Source organism: Canis lupus, chromosome 1 (genome assembly GCF_011100685.1).
Source record: "Canis lupus familiaris isolate Mischka breed German Shepherd chromosome 1, alternate assembly UU_Cfam_GSD_1.0, whole genome shotgun sequence".
NCBI lineage: Eukaryota > Metazoa > Chordata > Mammalia > Carnivora > Canidae > Canis > Canis lupus.
The window spans coordinates 105,794,961-105,812,041 of record NC_049222.1 but is presented as its reverse complement, the minus strand read 5'-3'; the positions used below and the strand labels follow the sequence as shown (position 1 = coordinate 105,812,041).

The following is a 17,081-nucleotide window of genomic DNA, read 5'->3' as shown; positions in this document are numbered from 1 at the left end:
TGTCCCGGCCGACGCACACCTGCCCCGGGCACAACCCTCCCCGGCCACAACGCGCCGCCTGCTTTCTAATCAAGGCTGCTTCAATTTTTTCCCCGGCTCCTGCGACTTCGCACAGAGAATCGAGACTGCAGAGCCCAGAGGTTATTTTAATTTCCCACCGAGCTGAGACGTCACGGCCGTAGGAGCCGCGCTCCTTAGACGGGGAAGGGCTCCGGCCTTTGAAAAATTGGCGCCGTTCCCCGTCCTCTACAACGAGGAGCTCTGCCCCTTCAAAGATTACCGCCATGGCATATCTGCCTTGCGGGACCTTAAGCCTCTGGACATCTCCCCATCTCCCCGTAAAGAGCTGCGGGGCCAGGAAGCGCTGGTGTTCCGGCTACACTCTCACCGTCGCGTCACCGCGCAAACGCAGCCGCCGTGCCTTCAGGACGTCAGGTGTGCAAACATGGCGGCCTCCAGGGCGTCGAGGCGACGGCGGCGCGGACATATGACCTCATAAGGGAGAGCCGGAAACCCGTATTCGGTTCTCCATAGAAACGCGCCAGAAACGCGGCTGACCCTCGTCAGGTGTTCTCGGGAGATGAGTCTAAGTGAGGGGACTAGAGCGAAGGAAGTTTAGGGAAGTAAGTTGGGCCCTGAAGAGGTCGCTGCAGGCTCAGGAGAGATTCCAGTCCGCGTGTGGGTCTGTCGAAAAGGGTTGGGGGGAGATGGGCGGCCTCTCGGCCTCTGGGTAAGTTGTTGCTCCAGTGAGTCCGTGAAGGTAGCGCAGGGGCGGGTGTGTTTTTTGGAGGTGAGCACGGAGGAGTCGAGGTGTCTTTGGGGTCAATCATAGGGGGCTCTGGTGTTCAGTGATTGAAAGTCTGAACAACTCAACTACCGAGAGTCCTGAGGTCAGGGTTTAGGGTCTTCTTGTAGGTGATTGACAGCTAACGGGTGGTGTTTGTCAATAAAGGTGGTGTCTCGCGCGGGTACGGGAATAGTTTGGAGCTCGGGGACGGTGGAACCGTTAAGGGAGGTCGGTGTACGAGTGGAGCTGGTCTGGGTTTGGTATTGATCCAGTGGGAGTGATGGCCTGTCTTTTGTGCAGGGTTGTGTAACAACAGGCGTGGAGGCTCAGGAACCCTAACTGCTTCGTGCTCCTGGAACAGAGTTGTTGAATGTTAGCATTCCTCAAAAGCTTCAGGCCCAAATCCCTCCGCCATATGATTTTCTAATCTCTTTTGGCTCCTCACATCATTCCATCTCTTTGAACCTGCAGAAATGAAAGCTTTGGGGGAGTTGACTGATTCAGCAGATTGAAAATTTTTAAGATTTAAAATTAACCTTTTATTTAATATTCTGTTTAGCCTTCTGTAATTTTACGGTGTATTCTTTATTATTATTATTATTATTATTTAAAGATTTTATTTATTTATTCATTCATTCATTCATTCGAGACACATCGAGAGAGAGAGAGAGAGAGAGAGAGAGAGAGAGAGAAAGAGAGAAAGAGGCAGAGATAGGCAAAGGGAGAAGCAGGCTCCGTCCAGGGATCACACCCTGGGCCAAAGGCAGGCGCTAAACCGCTGAGCCACCCAGGGATCCCTTTACTGTGTGTTCTTTTGGGTATTTCCTTTCAAGTTATATATATACACGTAAAGGCTGCTATTTTCCCAGTATTTGTGTTTTCTGGTGTTTTAAATTTTTTTTCATTGTTTTGAAGTTTTTTTTTTTTCTCTTCAATTTGTATAGCTCATATTCCTTCCCTTTTTTCCCGGGATGCGCATTGTTTCTCATATTGAAATGTTGTGTAAATAGGGTGTGTAAAGACTTAAAGAGATAGGAGAGGCAGGACGCCCTGGCGGCTCAGCGGTTAAGCGGCTGCCTTCGGCTCTGGGCAGGATCCTGGTGTCCTGGAATCGAGTCTCCCATCGGGCTCCCAGCATGGAGCCTGCTTTTCCCTCTGCCTGTGTCTCTGTCTCTCCCTCTGTGTCTCTCATGAATAAATAAATAAACTCTTAAAAAAGAGAGAGAGGAGAGCAATATATTAAAGGAGAAATTCACTGTTCCTCACCGTCCTAATGGCTTCATTTCTAAAATTGATCTGAAAATTACCTGCCACTGTTCTGTTCTGATTCTCCTTTGCCACCTCCCTTTACTTGCTCCTACACATTCAGGGTCTTCTAAGGCATGATTTCTGGGGAACCAAAAAAAGAGACAGAAATTCTGGGATCATGTGTTAAGGTGTATAGCAAGAGAGAATGTAACACTGAAAGTTATTTTGCTCTTTGGCCCACAGGTCCTGACAGGAGACAAGAAATAAATGAAGAAAAAGGAGGTTCCAGGACCTAGGTAGTGCCATCTCTGGACTACTTTTGATTGGTGACTAGATTTTTAACTAGAAATTTAGAGCATATCTGGAAGAGACACAAACAGTATACATCAGTTGCTGGCTGTTTCTCAAAACAGAAGAAAATGATCAATGCCCAGGTGATTTTTGTCTTGTTTTATTCTCTCCTTTGTTCCCAGATGGATTTGTAGAGGCTTGTAAAAAATCTGTTCAGTATCTAGAGAAAATAAACTTTGAATCTAACTCCAACACCATGGCAAAGTAGAATCATGAGTATAGTGTTCATGGGTGCCTGGGTGGCTGAGTTGGTTAAGTATCTGGCTCTTGATCTCAGCTCAGGTCTTGGTCTGAGAGTTATGAGTTCAAGCCCATGCCCAGCATGGAGCCCACTTCCAAAAAAAAAAAAAAAAAAAACCCATAGTGTTCATATGATTCCTAGTTAATGATTAATGTTGGAACAATACATAACAGAAGGATCCTCTGGCTTACATTAGCTGTCACACTGCATCTAATATGTGTGACAACCAACACAAGAGAATTATGTGATATGCAGTGACTGAGGAGAAAGCAGAAAGGTTCCTCTAGCACTGAGGAGTCAGGAAAAATTTTATATTATTAGAGATTCTGGGGTGGACAGTGTTTTGAGCAGTAGCCTTCTAATAAAGGCAGCAGCAGACTTCCTACTGCTGTTTATTACAGAGTTCTCAGAATCTCCTGTGGGAATAGACCAAGCAAATTCAGGGAACACAATTTTTGCAGGGGACCAATGCAAGGCTCCACGAACAGGTAGCTGAACTGTCATTAGACTACAGATTTGGCTTTAGAATATTGCAAGAAATTGTGTCTGGTAAGAGCTTGAGTTATCAGGTACCAGAGTGTTTGCTGTATAACTTCATGTTATCTCATAAGATGCATTATCCTTTCCCATTTTGAGATCTATTTTTTGCCTACTCTTCCTTTTTTTTTTTTTTAAAGATTTTATTTATTCATAGACACAGAGAGAGAGAGGCAGAGACACAGGCAGAGGGAGAAGCAGGCTCCACGCAGGGAGCCCAATGTGGGACTTGATCCCGGGTCTCCAGATCACACCCCAGGCTGCAGGCGGTGCCAAACTGCTGCGCCACCGGGGCTGCCCTTTACCTACTCTTCCTTTATTGCTTTTGTTTCCTGTAATTATACAAATGACTCATGAGTACCTTTTTTAAAAAAAAAAGACTTATTTATTTATTTTAGAGAAAGAGAACATGAGTGAGGGGAGGGGTACAGGGAGAGAGAATCCCAAGCTGATTCCCCTCCGAGCATGGAGCCTGCTGCAGGGGCTCTATCCCACAACCCTGAGATCATGTCCAGAGTTGAAATCAAGAGTTGGATGCTCAACTGACTGAGCCACCCAGGAGTCCCTTATGAGTACCTTTTATTTATTTTTTTTCTCATGAGTACCTTTTTTTCCCCCCCAGAATTATATAGAGGACCCTCATATGTTTTTTGTATATTTTTTTATTGGAGTTTGATTTGCCAACATGTAGCATAACACCCAGTGCTCATCCCGTCACGTGCCCCCCTCAGTGCCCATCACCCATCACCTGATCCCCCCGCCCACCTCCCCTTCCACTACTCCTTGTTCATTTCCCAGAGTTAGGAGTCTCATGTTCTGTCACCTCCTCTGATATTTCCCATCATGATTACCTTTTAAAGGAAAAAAATCCTCATTGTGGAATACATGTGGGAAAAAAAGTAAATTCCCTCTTTGTGTCCCCTTTCCTTATTCCCTCGTCCCACTTTAGCAGATGTTTGGTGCGTTCTTGCTGTCACTGAACCTGTGTATGTCTGTATACATATGTCCATTTACAAATGTACTTCGTTTTTTTGTTTTGTTTGTTTTTAAAGATTTTATTTATTTATTCATGAGAGACACAGAGAGAGAGAGGCAGAGACACAGGCAGAGGGAGAAGCAAGCTCCATGCAGGAAACCTGATGTGGGACTCGATCCTGGGTCTCCAGGATCACGCTCTGGGCTGAAGGCAGCACTAAACCACTGAGCCACCTGGGCTGCTGAAATGTATTTGGATTTATGTACATCTGTATTTGTAAACAGACCTATTATGACATTTTGTGTATCAATGGAATCATATTCCAAAGAACATAATGTGTTGGCTTAAGATGGCATAATTCAAACATCTAAAGGAATAATGAGTGCAACTGATGGGTGACTATTAACTCTATAAAATTCCATTTGTTTATAGTCATACACAACAAAATTAGTTAAACTATGTAAGGCATTTAGTGAGTGCCTCCTAAGTGATATGTGGATCATCTATGTCTGAAATCTTTGCCAGTGTTAATAATAGGACATTATTAGATTGCATAATGTTCAACAATCCCAGTGGTCCAATGTTCTTTTGCCTTATTTTGAGATTGGAATCCTTTTTGTTTATTCATTGGCCAGTGGATTTTTTTCTCTCATGAAATGCCTTTTACATTAAAAAAAATTAAGATTTATTTTATTTATTCATGAGAGATACACAGAAAGAGGCAGAAACACAGGCAGAGGGAGAAGCAGGATCCCTACAGGGAGCCCGATGCAGGATCTGATCCCAGGACCCCGGGATAACGACCTGAGCAGAAGGCAGATGCTCAACCACTGAGCCATGCAGGCGTCCCCCGCCAAAATTTTTTTCTTACTGCTTAATAAGTTATTTATATCTACTATATAGTGATCCTTTATTTTGTTTACAAAAAACATTTCCCAGCTTGTCACTTTTCTTTTTTGCTTTGTCCATGGTATCTTTTTCAAAACAGATATTTTAAAATTTTTAAAAATTTTTACATTTTTCCTCTTACATTAAATTTTTTAAAAATTTTTACATTTTTCCTCTTACAAAATTCATTACTTATTTTCTTCCATGGATTTTGGCTTGTGACATGAACATACTTCATATTTGCCTGTATTACCTCCATAGGTTCCTTTGTTTTACGGTTAGAACTTTAAACAGGAAAAAGGTATTTTCAAGTGTGAAATTAAGTAGGAACCTAAGTTTTAATTTTTCCGAATGGATCTCCATCCCACATGAAATAATCAGAATGTGTTAAGATCAACAGTGGTAAGAATTTGCAGCCTCAGGTGCCTGGGTAGCTCAGTCAATTAAGTGTCTGCCTTTGGCTCAGGTCATGATCCCAGATCAAGTCCCGCATCAGGTTCCATGCTCAGTGAGGAGTCTGCTTCTCCCTCTACCCTTTCTTTCTGCTTGTGATCTCTCTCACAAATAAATAAATGAAATCTTAAAAAAAAAAAAAAAAAGTTTGCAGCCTCTACCAAGTCTGTTCTCCTCTCAATGTAGTAATCTCTACATGATGCAGGGATAGATTATCCCATCAGTTTTCCCCTGATATGGCAGTTCCATTGACAAATAGGTCTCAGTTCATTTCCTGGTGGCATTTGGGTGTAGGCTGCATGACCATAGGATCAGGACACTGAAGATGTTCCACACTCCTAAACTGTTTTTTATTCATAGCACTTCTGACACCAGACGTTTATATTTTCCTCACACCTACTAATTCTGCAACTCTGTGAACACCAACTGTGTGTTCTACAATTCAGCTCAACTTTGACATTCCCTACCTGCAGCTAGCATCAGATCCCATAAGTGAGGGCTTGGTTCCATGAAACTGCCCTCACTTTAGGTGCCAGCCAAAAGTCCCAGGTTGTCACCTATATTTGTGGTGACTAGCTGTAAATTTGATGGTTCCCACAACTCCCTTTCGGGTTTGGTAACATGCTAGAACAATTCGCAGAGCTCAGGAAAGCACTTTACACACATTTACTGTTTTTTTAAATAAAGGCTACAACTCAGGAATACCCAAATGGAGAGATGTACATGACAAGAAATGGGGAGAGGGGTGATGACGTCCTCCTTCAGAGAATCACCCTGCCAGCACCTCAGTGTGTTCACCAAACTGGAAATTCTCCAAACCTATTTTTTTTAAGATTTTATTTATTTATTCACAAGAGATACAGAGAGAGAGGCAGAGACATAGGCAGAGGGAGAAACTGGCATCCCTCCAAACCTATTGTTTAGGGGGTTTTATGATAGTTTTATTATACAGGCACAATTGAATAAATCACCAGCCATTGGTGATTTAATTCAACCTGCAGTCCCTCTTCCTTCCCTGGATGTTGGGGAATCTTTCAGGTCTCCCATCCTGAAGCTATATAAAGGCCCCCAGCCTCTAGTTGTCATATGAGGATACAGAAGACACTCATCACTCCAGAGATTGCAACAGTTTTAGGAACTGTGTAGCAGGAACCAGGGACAAAGACCAAATATATATTTATCACAACATTTTCTGGCTTCTACCATTTTTATTTCACTAAATTTTGTCTTTCTTAAGGTGGTAATGAGTCTCCTCTTTCTGGTTGTTTTCATAATCTGTTCTATAGTTTCAGTGATGAGTCTAGAAACAGACTTCCTGTTTGGTTTTGCTTGTGTTACTAAGTCTGTTGTAGGATGTTTAGTCAGTTCTAAAGTTTTCTCCATTCTGAGCTCTTCACATTGCTTCTCTGATTGCCTATAATAACTTCCAAAAACTACATATGGACCTTATTCTATTCTCATACTTTATTTTTTTTAAGATTTTATTTATTTGTTCATGAGAGGCACAGGAAGAGGCAGAGACGTAGGCAGAGGGAGAAGCAGGCTCCCCTAAGGGAGCCTGATGCAGGACTCAATCCCAGGACCCAAGATCACAACCCAAGCCAAACGCAGATACTCAGTCACTGAGCCAGCCAGGTGCTTCTATTCTCATTCTTTATTAACTCTCCTTTATATTTTCTATCTCTTGTGTGTCTGGTTCATTTTTTGGTTATTTTTTAAAATTCATATTCCAGTTCACTAATTATCTCTTAAGTATATCTAATATGATGTTAACCTTTAGTGTAAGAATAAGAAACATACATTGGTTTCTGCCTCTAGTTTCTAACACAGGCTTCTAAAATCCTTGTAATTCTGTAAGTGAAAAGAGTACTAGAGGCATCTTTTGTTCGAATATTTGGTCTTTGACCTCATCTGTAACAAAATTCCTAAATCCCTTGGAATTTCCTGGGTGATAGGACCATCTCTTGTTTTAATGGCATGACTCTGGGTGGGCTCCAAGGGGGCTGGTCACTAGAAAGACCCATGATCAGAAGTGTGGGGTTTTCAGCTGTATCCCCATTATCCAGAGAGGGGCTGGAAATGGGGTTCATGACCAACCATGCCTATGTGATGGAGCCTCCTAAAATCCCAAAGGTGTGTGGTTTGGAGAGCTTCTGGCTTGGTGAACGTGGGTGCTAGGAGGATGACACGCCCCTTGTGCCTCGCCCTATGTGTCCCTTTGATCTGGATGAGATCTGTGTCCTTTATCATATCCTTTTTATAATAAACTAGTATGCAGTAAGTAAAGTGAGGTCTCTGAGCCACCCAAGCAAATTAATCAAACCCAAGGAGGGTGTCATTGGAACCTCCAGTCTGTAGCCACTTAGTCAGAAGCACGGGTGACAACATGGACTTGGATTGGTGTCTGAAGTGAGGGCAGAGGAAGTCTGTGGGACTGAACCCTTAACCTGTGAAAAGTGACACTACAGAATTGAGCTGAATTGTATGTCATCCAGCTAGTGTCAGAGAATTGCTTTTGAAAATCCAAAAACATCACCTATACATCAGAATCTGTCTCAGCATTGTAGTTACTATTAATATAACAATTTCCTTTATATTCCTTATGAATCCGTGAAAGAGAAACACTCATATTAAATAGGACTCTGTTATTACAGGGATCACTGACACTGGAGGATGTGGCTGTGGACTTCACCTGGGAGGAGTGGCAGCTCCTGGCCCCCGCCGAGAAGAACCTGTACCGGGACGTGATGTTGGAGAACTATAGGAATCTGGTGTCAGTGGGTGAGGATAGCTTCCCTGTGTCACTCCAAGGATGCCCAGTCAATAGCTTTTCCTTTCTCAGCTGCTTACACTTCAGAGTTACTGCATTTCTCTGTATGTGCTTGACAATTTCTCAGTGCCTCCTCTGGCACAGAATAAAAGGGTCTAATGTACGAGGAGCTGCTCTTACTACCAACATAAATAGTGCCAAACATGTGGGGTTTTTCTACACCAACAACCAGTTCTCCAACTCTTCAGGTATCAGTGAGGTATCCTGCAATTCATTTTAGTTCTGACACTACCTAGAATTAGCATCAGACTCCAAAGGTTTAAGGGCTCAGTACCACAGGACTGCTCTCTCTTCAGATGCCAGTTGCAAGTATTGGGTAGCCAATACCCAGGGTAACCACACTTCACTCTAGCTATAAATTGGGCATTCTGGTAACCCCCTTGAGGTATGGTATTTGGCTGGAACAGCTCACAGAGCTGAGGAAAGCACTTTACTTAAGATTACCATTTTATTATGAAGAATAAAACTCAGGTACAGCAGAAAGGAAGAGATGTATAAGGCAAGGTATGAAGGGAGGGGTGTAGACCTTCCATGACCCTCTAGGTATGCCACCCTCCTAGCACTTCAGGTGTGTTCACCAACCTGGAAACTCCCATCCTGGTGGTTTAGGACGTTTTATGGAGGTTTCTTTATATAGGCATGATTGCTTAAATCATGATTAACTCAATCTCCAGTGGCAGGGGGAGAGGGTTGGAGCTGAAGGTTTCAGCCTTCTGTCCTGCTGAGTTCTTTCTGGCAACGAGCCCCCATGCTAAAGCTCTATACGGGCCTCTGCCACCGGTCATTAGTTTACAGAAAGACATTCATTCACTCTGGAGAGTCCAAGGGTATTAGAAGTTCTGTGTCAGGAACTGGAACTTAGACCAAATATTATAATAGAAGATATGCATATCATGGCTGTCACTTAGGAAATTACAAGGGCCTTAGGAGCTCTGTGCAGGAACCAGGTATAAAGACCAAATATATATCATTATGTTACAGTATCATATATGCCCTTTCCTGAGAGAGAAGCTTCTGCTTTGTAGATGTGAAAACTGTCTTAGTCCCTCAAATGTAGCATTCTCCCATCTTGACAGACCCTACCTAGCCCAGTTTAATGAGTCTAAGTGTTCTGTCTTTTCCAATGAGTAGGATATCAAGCCAGAAAACCAGATGTACTCTCCAAGCTGGAACAGGGAGAAGAACCGTGGGCAAAACAGAAGGAAGTCCTCCATGGAACCCGGCCAGGTGAGTGAGAACTGGCAAGCCAGGTAACTGTGGAAGTCACCCTTGGTCAGTGAGAGTTGAATTCTTGGGTCATATGGAGTCCAGGAAGGGTCCAGACATGGTATTTCCAGACTCATGGTCAGCATTACCTCCTCCCAGCCATGGTGTGTGACAATATGCAAAGAGTATTGCCAACCAGGGGAACTCACTTGAGCCTTTGGTGTCCGGTGTTTTTATTGGGGCTTCATCACACATTGCTTTCATGGCTGAACTTTAATTTCTAGCCCCGCCAGAAATCAGGCTAATCCTATAGTTTCCAGTTTCTCTGAATGTCTGGATGTTGGAATGGACATGGCATGGCCCAAAGTCTCCATCATAAATCATGTTGTTAGAATATCCAGTGGCCAGCGCCCCCAGGCAAACAAAGGCACTTCTATCAGGTAGGACATTCTGAGGGCCTAGAGATCACTTCCCTGGAGCCAGTGGCAAGGGCCAGGCCGCTCTCTGGATTAAATTTTAATGGAAGGTAACTATGAAAATGAACAATAAAGGAATTAATGTAGAAATAAAGAGGAAATAGAGTTTATGTTTGTACCATATCAGAATCGAATGACAGCACGATATATACAGAGTACATCTACATTTTGAATTAGGAAGATGCCACCATTAATTAGGAATGAAAGCATGAAATAGGAAATATGCAAGGCATGGTGTTGACTATTCAGAGTGGCTTGAAGCTGGCTGGTTGAAAGCAGCATTAGAAAGTGTCTAAAGGGGATCCCTGGGTGGTGCAGCGGTTTGGCGCCTGCCTTTGGCCCAGGGCGCGATCCTGGAGACCCGGGATCGAATCCCATGTCGGGCTCCTGGTGCATGGAGCCTGCTTCTCCCTCTGCCTGTGTCTCTGCCTTTCTCTCTCTCTCTCTCTCTCTCTGTGTGACTATCATAAATAAACAACAACAAAAAAAAGTGTCTACAGGAGAAGCAGTGTAGTAGACACATGGATAAATAGGAGTATTCATGATAATGTACACTTTTATTGCCAGGATGACTCGATCTGATGTGTGAGTAGTTGAGGTAGCATGGTGGAGGGTTGTGCTTGGTTTTGTATTTTTTTGTAGCTTTAGGTTGCATGACCTTTCACCTGGACAGTGGTATTGTAGCAATAGTAAGGAATAGCTAGATGTTCTAAGAAAAATTGAAGGTAAAGCTGACACACCTTGGTCTTCGAGGAGGAAGTTCATCCTCTAGTATAACCAAGACACAAATGTAGAACTACTGAACTAGATGCTGCTGGTGGCAAGTGAGGAAACAGCATATCAGAGACACTAAAATGGTAAAAGCTTGGGGATGATTTCTCTACTGAATGCAGATTGTGATCAACATGACAGTTTCCATGTGCAGGAGCATATTAGCTTCTGAAGATGGCTACATGGTACGCTGGCCAGCTGCAAAATTTCCTACCAATCATGGTTAGCTTAGTCAGTATGAATGGAACATATGAGAACATGACACAGCTGGACTAAGGTTGGGATATTGTCCACTAAATCTGATTGATGTTTGTGGAAAGTTAGTTTGATGGTCTACAGAAAGGCAAATTTAGGAACAGGATTACTCCCCAAGAGTCTGTCTCAGCTCACTTTAATTCTGAAGACCTTACTATCTTACTTGCTAGGTAACAAATGCACCTTTATTTATTTATTCTGTGCACCTCAATTTGCAAATTTCCCCAATCTCTCTAGTCAGAATTTGGGTTCTCTAAGAATCCCCAGACTAAATGTTGGAATGTCTAAAACCTTCTTCTGTACCTTAATCATCTTTCATTCTCTGTGTCCTCCCAACATTTCTCCAGTCTTCTTTTCTTGATAACAGGTATATATTATTTCCACACTGCTATCTCCATCTATACCTCCAACCAGACCTTGTAGTCTGTACTACATTATCTTATAATAATCCTCTCAAAGTTTATATTCTGCAACACAGACTTTTCCCTGTACATCCCGGATTTCAGTAATATTCCTCATCTCCATTCGACATGCCTCTACCTACCCAGTGGCTCAAGCCATGCAGGTAGCAGGGAAATCCTTGATTCCTCATTCTTTATTAACCACTCTCCATTGAACTCATCATTTAACTGTCTTTTCTTGATGCAAATATATCCTAATTCCCTCCACTTTCAGTCTCCATTGCTCCTTCAATCAGATTTCACAATATCCAACCCCCTTCTTTTTTCTTTTTTTCTTCATTTGATTTTCCTTAACTGTTTATATATTCCAAACACCAGCATACTGCCTTGTACACAGGAGCTATTCAGTAAACAGTTTGGAGTAAACAAATGCAACCCTTATAGTTCTGGGTAGTAGTCTCTTTTACCTTTATGATCTGGTGTCTTTCTAAGTACTATGGAATAGTGTTCCTGCAACCCTGTCATTTGCTGCCAAAAATGACTTGTGCATGTTTTACTATCTCTGCATATTTTGTGAGTTCCTAGTTAGCAGCAAATCTATATACATTGTCAACTGTGTAATTTTATTTATACTTACTGCTTTTGCCTTTTGGTTTATTTATATTATGTTTTTTACCAACATATAAGAGATAAGGAACTTTTATTTTATTTTTTAAAAAGATTTTATTTATTCATGAGAGACACAGAGAGAGAGGCAGAGACATAGGCAGAGGGAGAAGCATAGGGAGCCTGATGCAGGACTTGATTCCAGGACCCCAGGATCATGACCTGGGCTGAAGGCAGATGCTCAGCCACTGAGCCACGTAGGTTCCCCATAAGGAACATTTATATATGGCATTTCATTTATACTATTATCATAGAGTTGTCACTGAAATATCATTTTTAGGAAACACCAAAGAGTTTTTTAAAGTTTTATGCAAAACAAGATTATGAAAGGATTCATTGTTCTCTTCTTTTCTAGAAACTAGCAAAGTTGATAATCACCTGCAGCATCATTGGGAAAATCCAAGAATGCCAAAATTAGGTATGGAACCATACCACAAACACAATGCATTTGGAAATACTGTTCCTCAAAGCAAAAGTCATTTTCCTTTCAGGCAAAATCATATGTTTGAGTTCTGTATAAAAACTTTGAAATCAAATTTAAGTTTAGTCAATCAAAGCAGAAGCTATGACATTAAAAACTCTACTAAATTCAGTGGAGATGAGAAATTATTTCTTCATGATAAGCATGAAGATTTTCATTCTGCTGTTAAATTCCCTGTAAGTGCAAAACCAATTAGCAATAAGTCCCGAGTCATTAAGCATCAGAGAACTCATGAAATAGAGAAACCTCATGTATGTAGTGAATGTGGAAAAGCCTTCATTAAGAAGTCTCAACTCACAGATCATCACAGAGTTCATACTGGAGAGAAACCTTATGGATGCAATATTTGTGCGAAGGTATTCTCCAGAAAGTCCAGGCTCAATGAACATCAGAGAATTCATAAAAGAGAGAAATCCTTTATATGCAATGATTGTGGAAAAGTCTTCACCATGAAGAGCCGTCTAATTGAACACCAGCGAACTCACACTGGAGAGAAACCCTATGTATGCAGCGAATGTGGAAAAGGTTTCCCAGGGAAGCGTAATCTCATTGTACATCAGCGAAATCATACTGGAGAGAAATGCTATGTATGCAGTGAATGTGGAAAAGGCTTCACTGGAAAAAGCATGCTCATCATACACCAGCGAACTCATACAGGAGAGAAGCCCTACATCTGCAGTGAATGTGGGAAAGGCTTCACTACGAAGCACTATGTCATCATACATCAACGAAATCACACAGGAGAGAAACCCTATATATGCAATGAATGTGGGAAAGGTTTCACAATGAAGAGTCGACTGATTGAACACCAGCGAACTCATACAGGAGAGAAACCCTATGTATGTGATGAATGTGGAAAAGGATTTCCCAGGAAGAGTAATCTCATTGTACATCAGAGAAATCATACAGTAGAGAAATCCTACATATGCAGTGAATGTGGAAAAGGTTTCACCGTGAAGAGCATGCTCATCATACACCAACGAACTCATACTGGAGAGAAACCCTACATCTGCAGTGAATGTGGGAAAGGCTTTCCCTTGAAGAGTCGCCTGGTCGTACATCAGCGAACACATACTGGAGAGAAACCCTATAAATGCAGTGAATGTGGGAAAGGTTTCATTGTGAATAGTGGACTGATGTTACATCAGCGAACTCATACAGGAGAGAAACCCTATATATGCAATAAATGTGGAAAAGGTTTTGCCTTTAAGAGCAACCTTGTGGTACATCAGCGAACTCATACTGGAGAGAAGCCCTTTACGTGCAGTGACTGTGGAAAAGGCTTCACCATGAAACGCTATTTAATCGTACATCAACAAATCCATACAGGAGAGAAATCCTACATATGCAATGAATGTGGTAAAGGCTTTGCTATGGAAACTGAGCTCATTTTACATCAGCAAATTCATACTGGAGAGAAACCGTATGCATGTAATGAATGTGGTAAAGGCTTCACTGTGAAAAGCCGACTAATCATTCATCAGCGAACTCATACAGGAGAGAAACCTTTTATATGCAGTGACTGTGGAAAAGGCTTCTCCTCAAAGAGAAATCTTATTGTACATCAGAGGACTCATAATGGAAACAAACCCTAATGACACAATGAATATGGTCACACCCTCAGGAGGAAAATATGCCTTGTCCAACATAAGAAATTTCACACAGGATTGACTTCCTTTATTTGTACTTACTGTGGAAAATCCTGTTCATTACCCACCAGGGAATGTATGCAGGAGAAAAACTGTATGTATGCAGATTATGTGAGAAAGCCTTTAATACCAAGTCAGCACCCATTGTACATCAAAGAATTCATAGAATAGAAAGACTCTATGGATTCAATAATGGGGGTCCACCTTTCTCTCATTTGTCAAGCCTTGTTTATACACACAATAAATGTATAAGTCAAGGTACATAATTCTTTGCAGAGAATCTGAACTCATGACATACAAGTGAACTCCTGCAGGGTACACACCATGATAGTTCAGTAAACTCATAAGACATCAGTGTGCTCCAAGGATACCTGAATATAGTCAGTATAGATTAACTAGCCTGTTGCTAGGTTTTCACCCTTGGAAAATTATGGAATTTGCATAGGAGTGACGTTTAATGAATGCAGAGAATGTGCTAGTGCCTTCAATGATCAATTACCTCACATTGTATGTCAAAATAGGAAAAAAATACCCTTATATGTTCAATGCAGAAAAGTCCTGAGGAAACATTTCAAGGTAATTACATATCTGAAAAGTATATATTAAGATGAATTCTTATGGATGGAGAGAGTAGAAAAGCCTCCTATGGGAATAAAGACCCTGTCTCATCAGTGATCAAAATAGATCACCAGTGAGCTTACACACAGTAGCAATGTGATGATTGTGGGAGAGCCTTTGCCTAGAAGCAAAACTTCAATAATTGTGTGATACTCATGTTGAAGGAAAATGGCAGTAAATATGGCAGGATTTTAGCAATACATTCTGCCTCATCATTTCTCATGAATTCATACAGAAAAAAAAAACCTCATGAACACACTAAATGGGGAGAAAATAACAAAATATCAGAAATTTTGAAGGAAAGAAACCTCAAGAAAATGATGCATACCTGAGTATTTCATCACAAGTCTAAACTATACCTGATGTCCATTCTTGGGGCTGGATACCTTGAGCCATATTCTCAGTGATGCCATAATTTTAAAGTAGGCTGTTCTCAACACTGATTAAAGTTTCATGCAGGGGTGTTCTGTGTCCAACTTGTGTCATATTATTGGCACTTGCATTACTTAGGTCCTAAAGTCATCTCTTTCAGCCAAAAAGAAAAAGGAATATATTTATAAAATGTAATTTAACATATTTGGGTGTATTTATTCAATTTATAAGTAGTGTTAAGTAGTTTACAAAAATAACGTGATTTTTCTAAATTTTTTGAAATAATTTTAGACTCACAAAATATATGAAGTATACAAACTTCCTGAGTACTTGTACTTGGCTTCTTCATTGACATTATCTTACATAACCTTAATACACAATCAAAACGAATGAAATGACATTGGTACGATGCTGTTAAGTAAACTATAGACCTTATTTGGTTTTCACTAGTTTATGCATGCATTTATGTGAGGTTTTGTTTTGTTTTTTAGTGTAGAGTAGTAAGAAACTTTACCACATATGTAGATTCCTGTAAATCCCACCACAGTCAGGATGCAGAATTGTGCCAACACAAAAACATCCATGTGCTGCCCCTTTATAATCACATTCTCCCCCACAACCCTGACCCATAGCAACCACTGACCAGTACTCCATCACTCTGATTTAGTCATTTCAAGGATTCTGTTAAAATGGAATAATACAGTGTAACCTTTGGGATAGGCTTTATTTCATGCAGCAAATTGCCCTTAAGAGTCATTCAATTTGTTGGGCATATAAATAGTTTTAGTTTTTGTTACTGAGTAGTATTCTTTTGTTATGAATGTACCATAATTTCTCTGTTCAGTGTTGATGGACTTTGGGTTGTTTCTAGTGTTTCGCTGTTATGAATAAAGATGCTATGAATCCAGTTTTGAGTGAACATAAAAGTTTTCGTAAATACCCATGTTAGGTTTGTGTTTTTAACTTTATAAGAAATTGCCAAACTTTTCCAGAATAGCCATACTAATTTACATTCCCGCCAACAGTGTATGGATGCTCCAGTGGCTCTAGCACTTGGCACAGTCATATTTGATCCTAGGTGTCCTATCAGGTGTGTGCAGCATATAATGGTGGTATTAACTTATTTTTCCCTAACAGCAAGTGATGCTTAGCACCCTTTAAAATCTTTTAAAATGTTTTATTTATTTATTCATGAGAGACACAGAGAGAGAGAGGCAGAGACATAGGCAGAGGGAGAAGCAGGCCCGATATGAGACTCAGTCTCGGGACTCTGAGATAACACCCTGAGCTGAAGGCAGACACTCAACCGCTGAGCCACCCAGGCATCCCATTAAATATAATTTTAAAAACTCAAGAATAAAAAAAAAAAAACAACTCAAGAATAGCCTGTTATGTTTGAGGATATACTTACTTTTTAAAAAAGATTTTATTTATTCATGAGAGACAGAGACACATAGACAGGGAGAAGCTGGCTCCATGCAGGGAGCCCAATGTGGGACTTCATCCTGGAACACCAGGATCACATCCTGGGCCAAAGGCAGATGCTCAACTGCTGAGCCACCCATGCATCCCTATATTAACCTTTTTCATTTCCTCTTCTTCATTTGCCATGTTTCATGTTTCCTTCTGTCATTTCCTTTTTGTTAGAATTTCCTTTATCAATTCTTCTTGAGCAGGTCTGATAACATATCTTAGTTTTCCTAGCAAAAGGCCTGTTGTTCTTTTTTTTTTTTTTTCTTGTTCTGTCTTTATCCAGTTATTTCCCTTGATATAAGAATATGTGGGAGGCTGGGTGGCTCAATCACTTAAGCCTCTGACTCTTGGTTTCAGCTCAGGTCGGGGGACTGAGCCTCATATGCTCTGTACTCAGTTCAG

General features: G+C 41.2%; 1 protein-coding gene across 1 annotated transcript; it reads left to right on the top strand.

Moving 5' to 3' along the window:
* Positions 1-505: 505 nt before the first annotated feature.
* Positions 506-16,113, top strand: ZNF432 (zinc finger protein 432). Its single transcript, XM_038527956.1, has 5 exons — positions 506-730; positions 2,279-2,469; positions 8,136-8,262; positions 9,443-9,538; positions 12,442-16,113. The coding sequence occupies exons 2-5, from the start codon at positions 2,455-2,457 to the stop codon at positions 14,160-14,162; spliced, it is 1,959 nt and encodes a 652-aa protein (XP_038383884.1). The 5' UTR covers positions 506-730; positions 2,279-2,454; the 3' UTR covers positions 14,163-16,113.
* Positions 16,114-17,081: the final 968 nt, after the last annotated feature.

Excerpts from the sequence above, each read along its gene's own strand:
- ZNF432 (XM_038527956.1), top strand. Across the intron at positions 8,263-9,442 it reads TAGGAATCTGGTGTCAGTGG|GATATCAAGCCAGAAAACCA; the intron begins GTGAGGATAGCT and ends TCCAATGAGTAG. Across the intron at positions 9,539-12,441 it reads CCTCCATGGAACCCGGCCAG|AAACTAGCAAAGTTGATAAT; the intron begins GTGAGTGAGAAC and ends CTTCTTTTCTAG.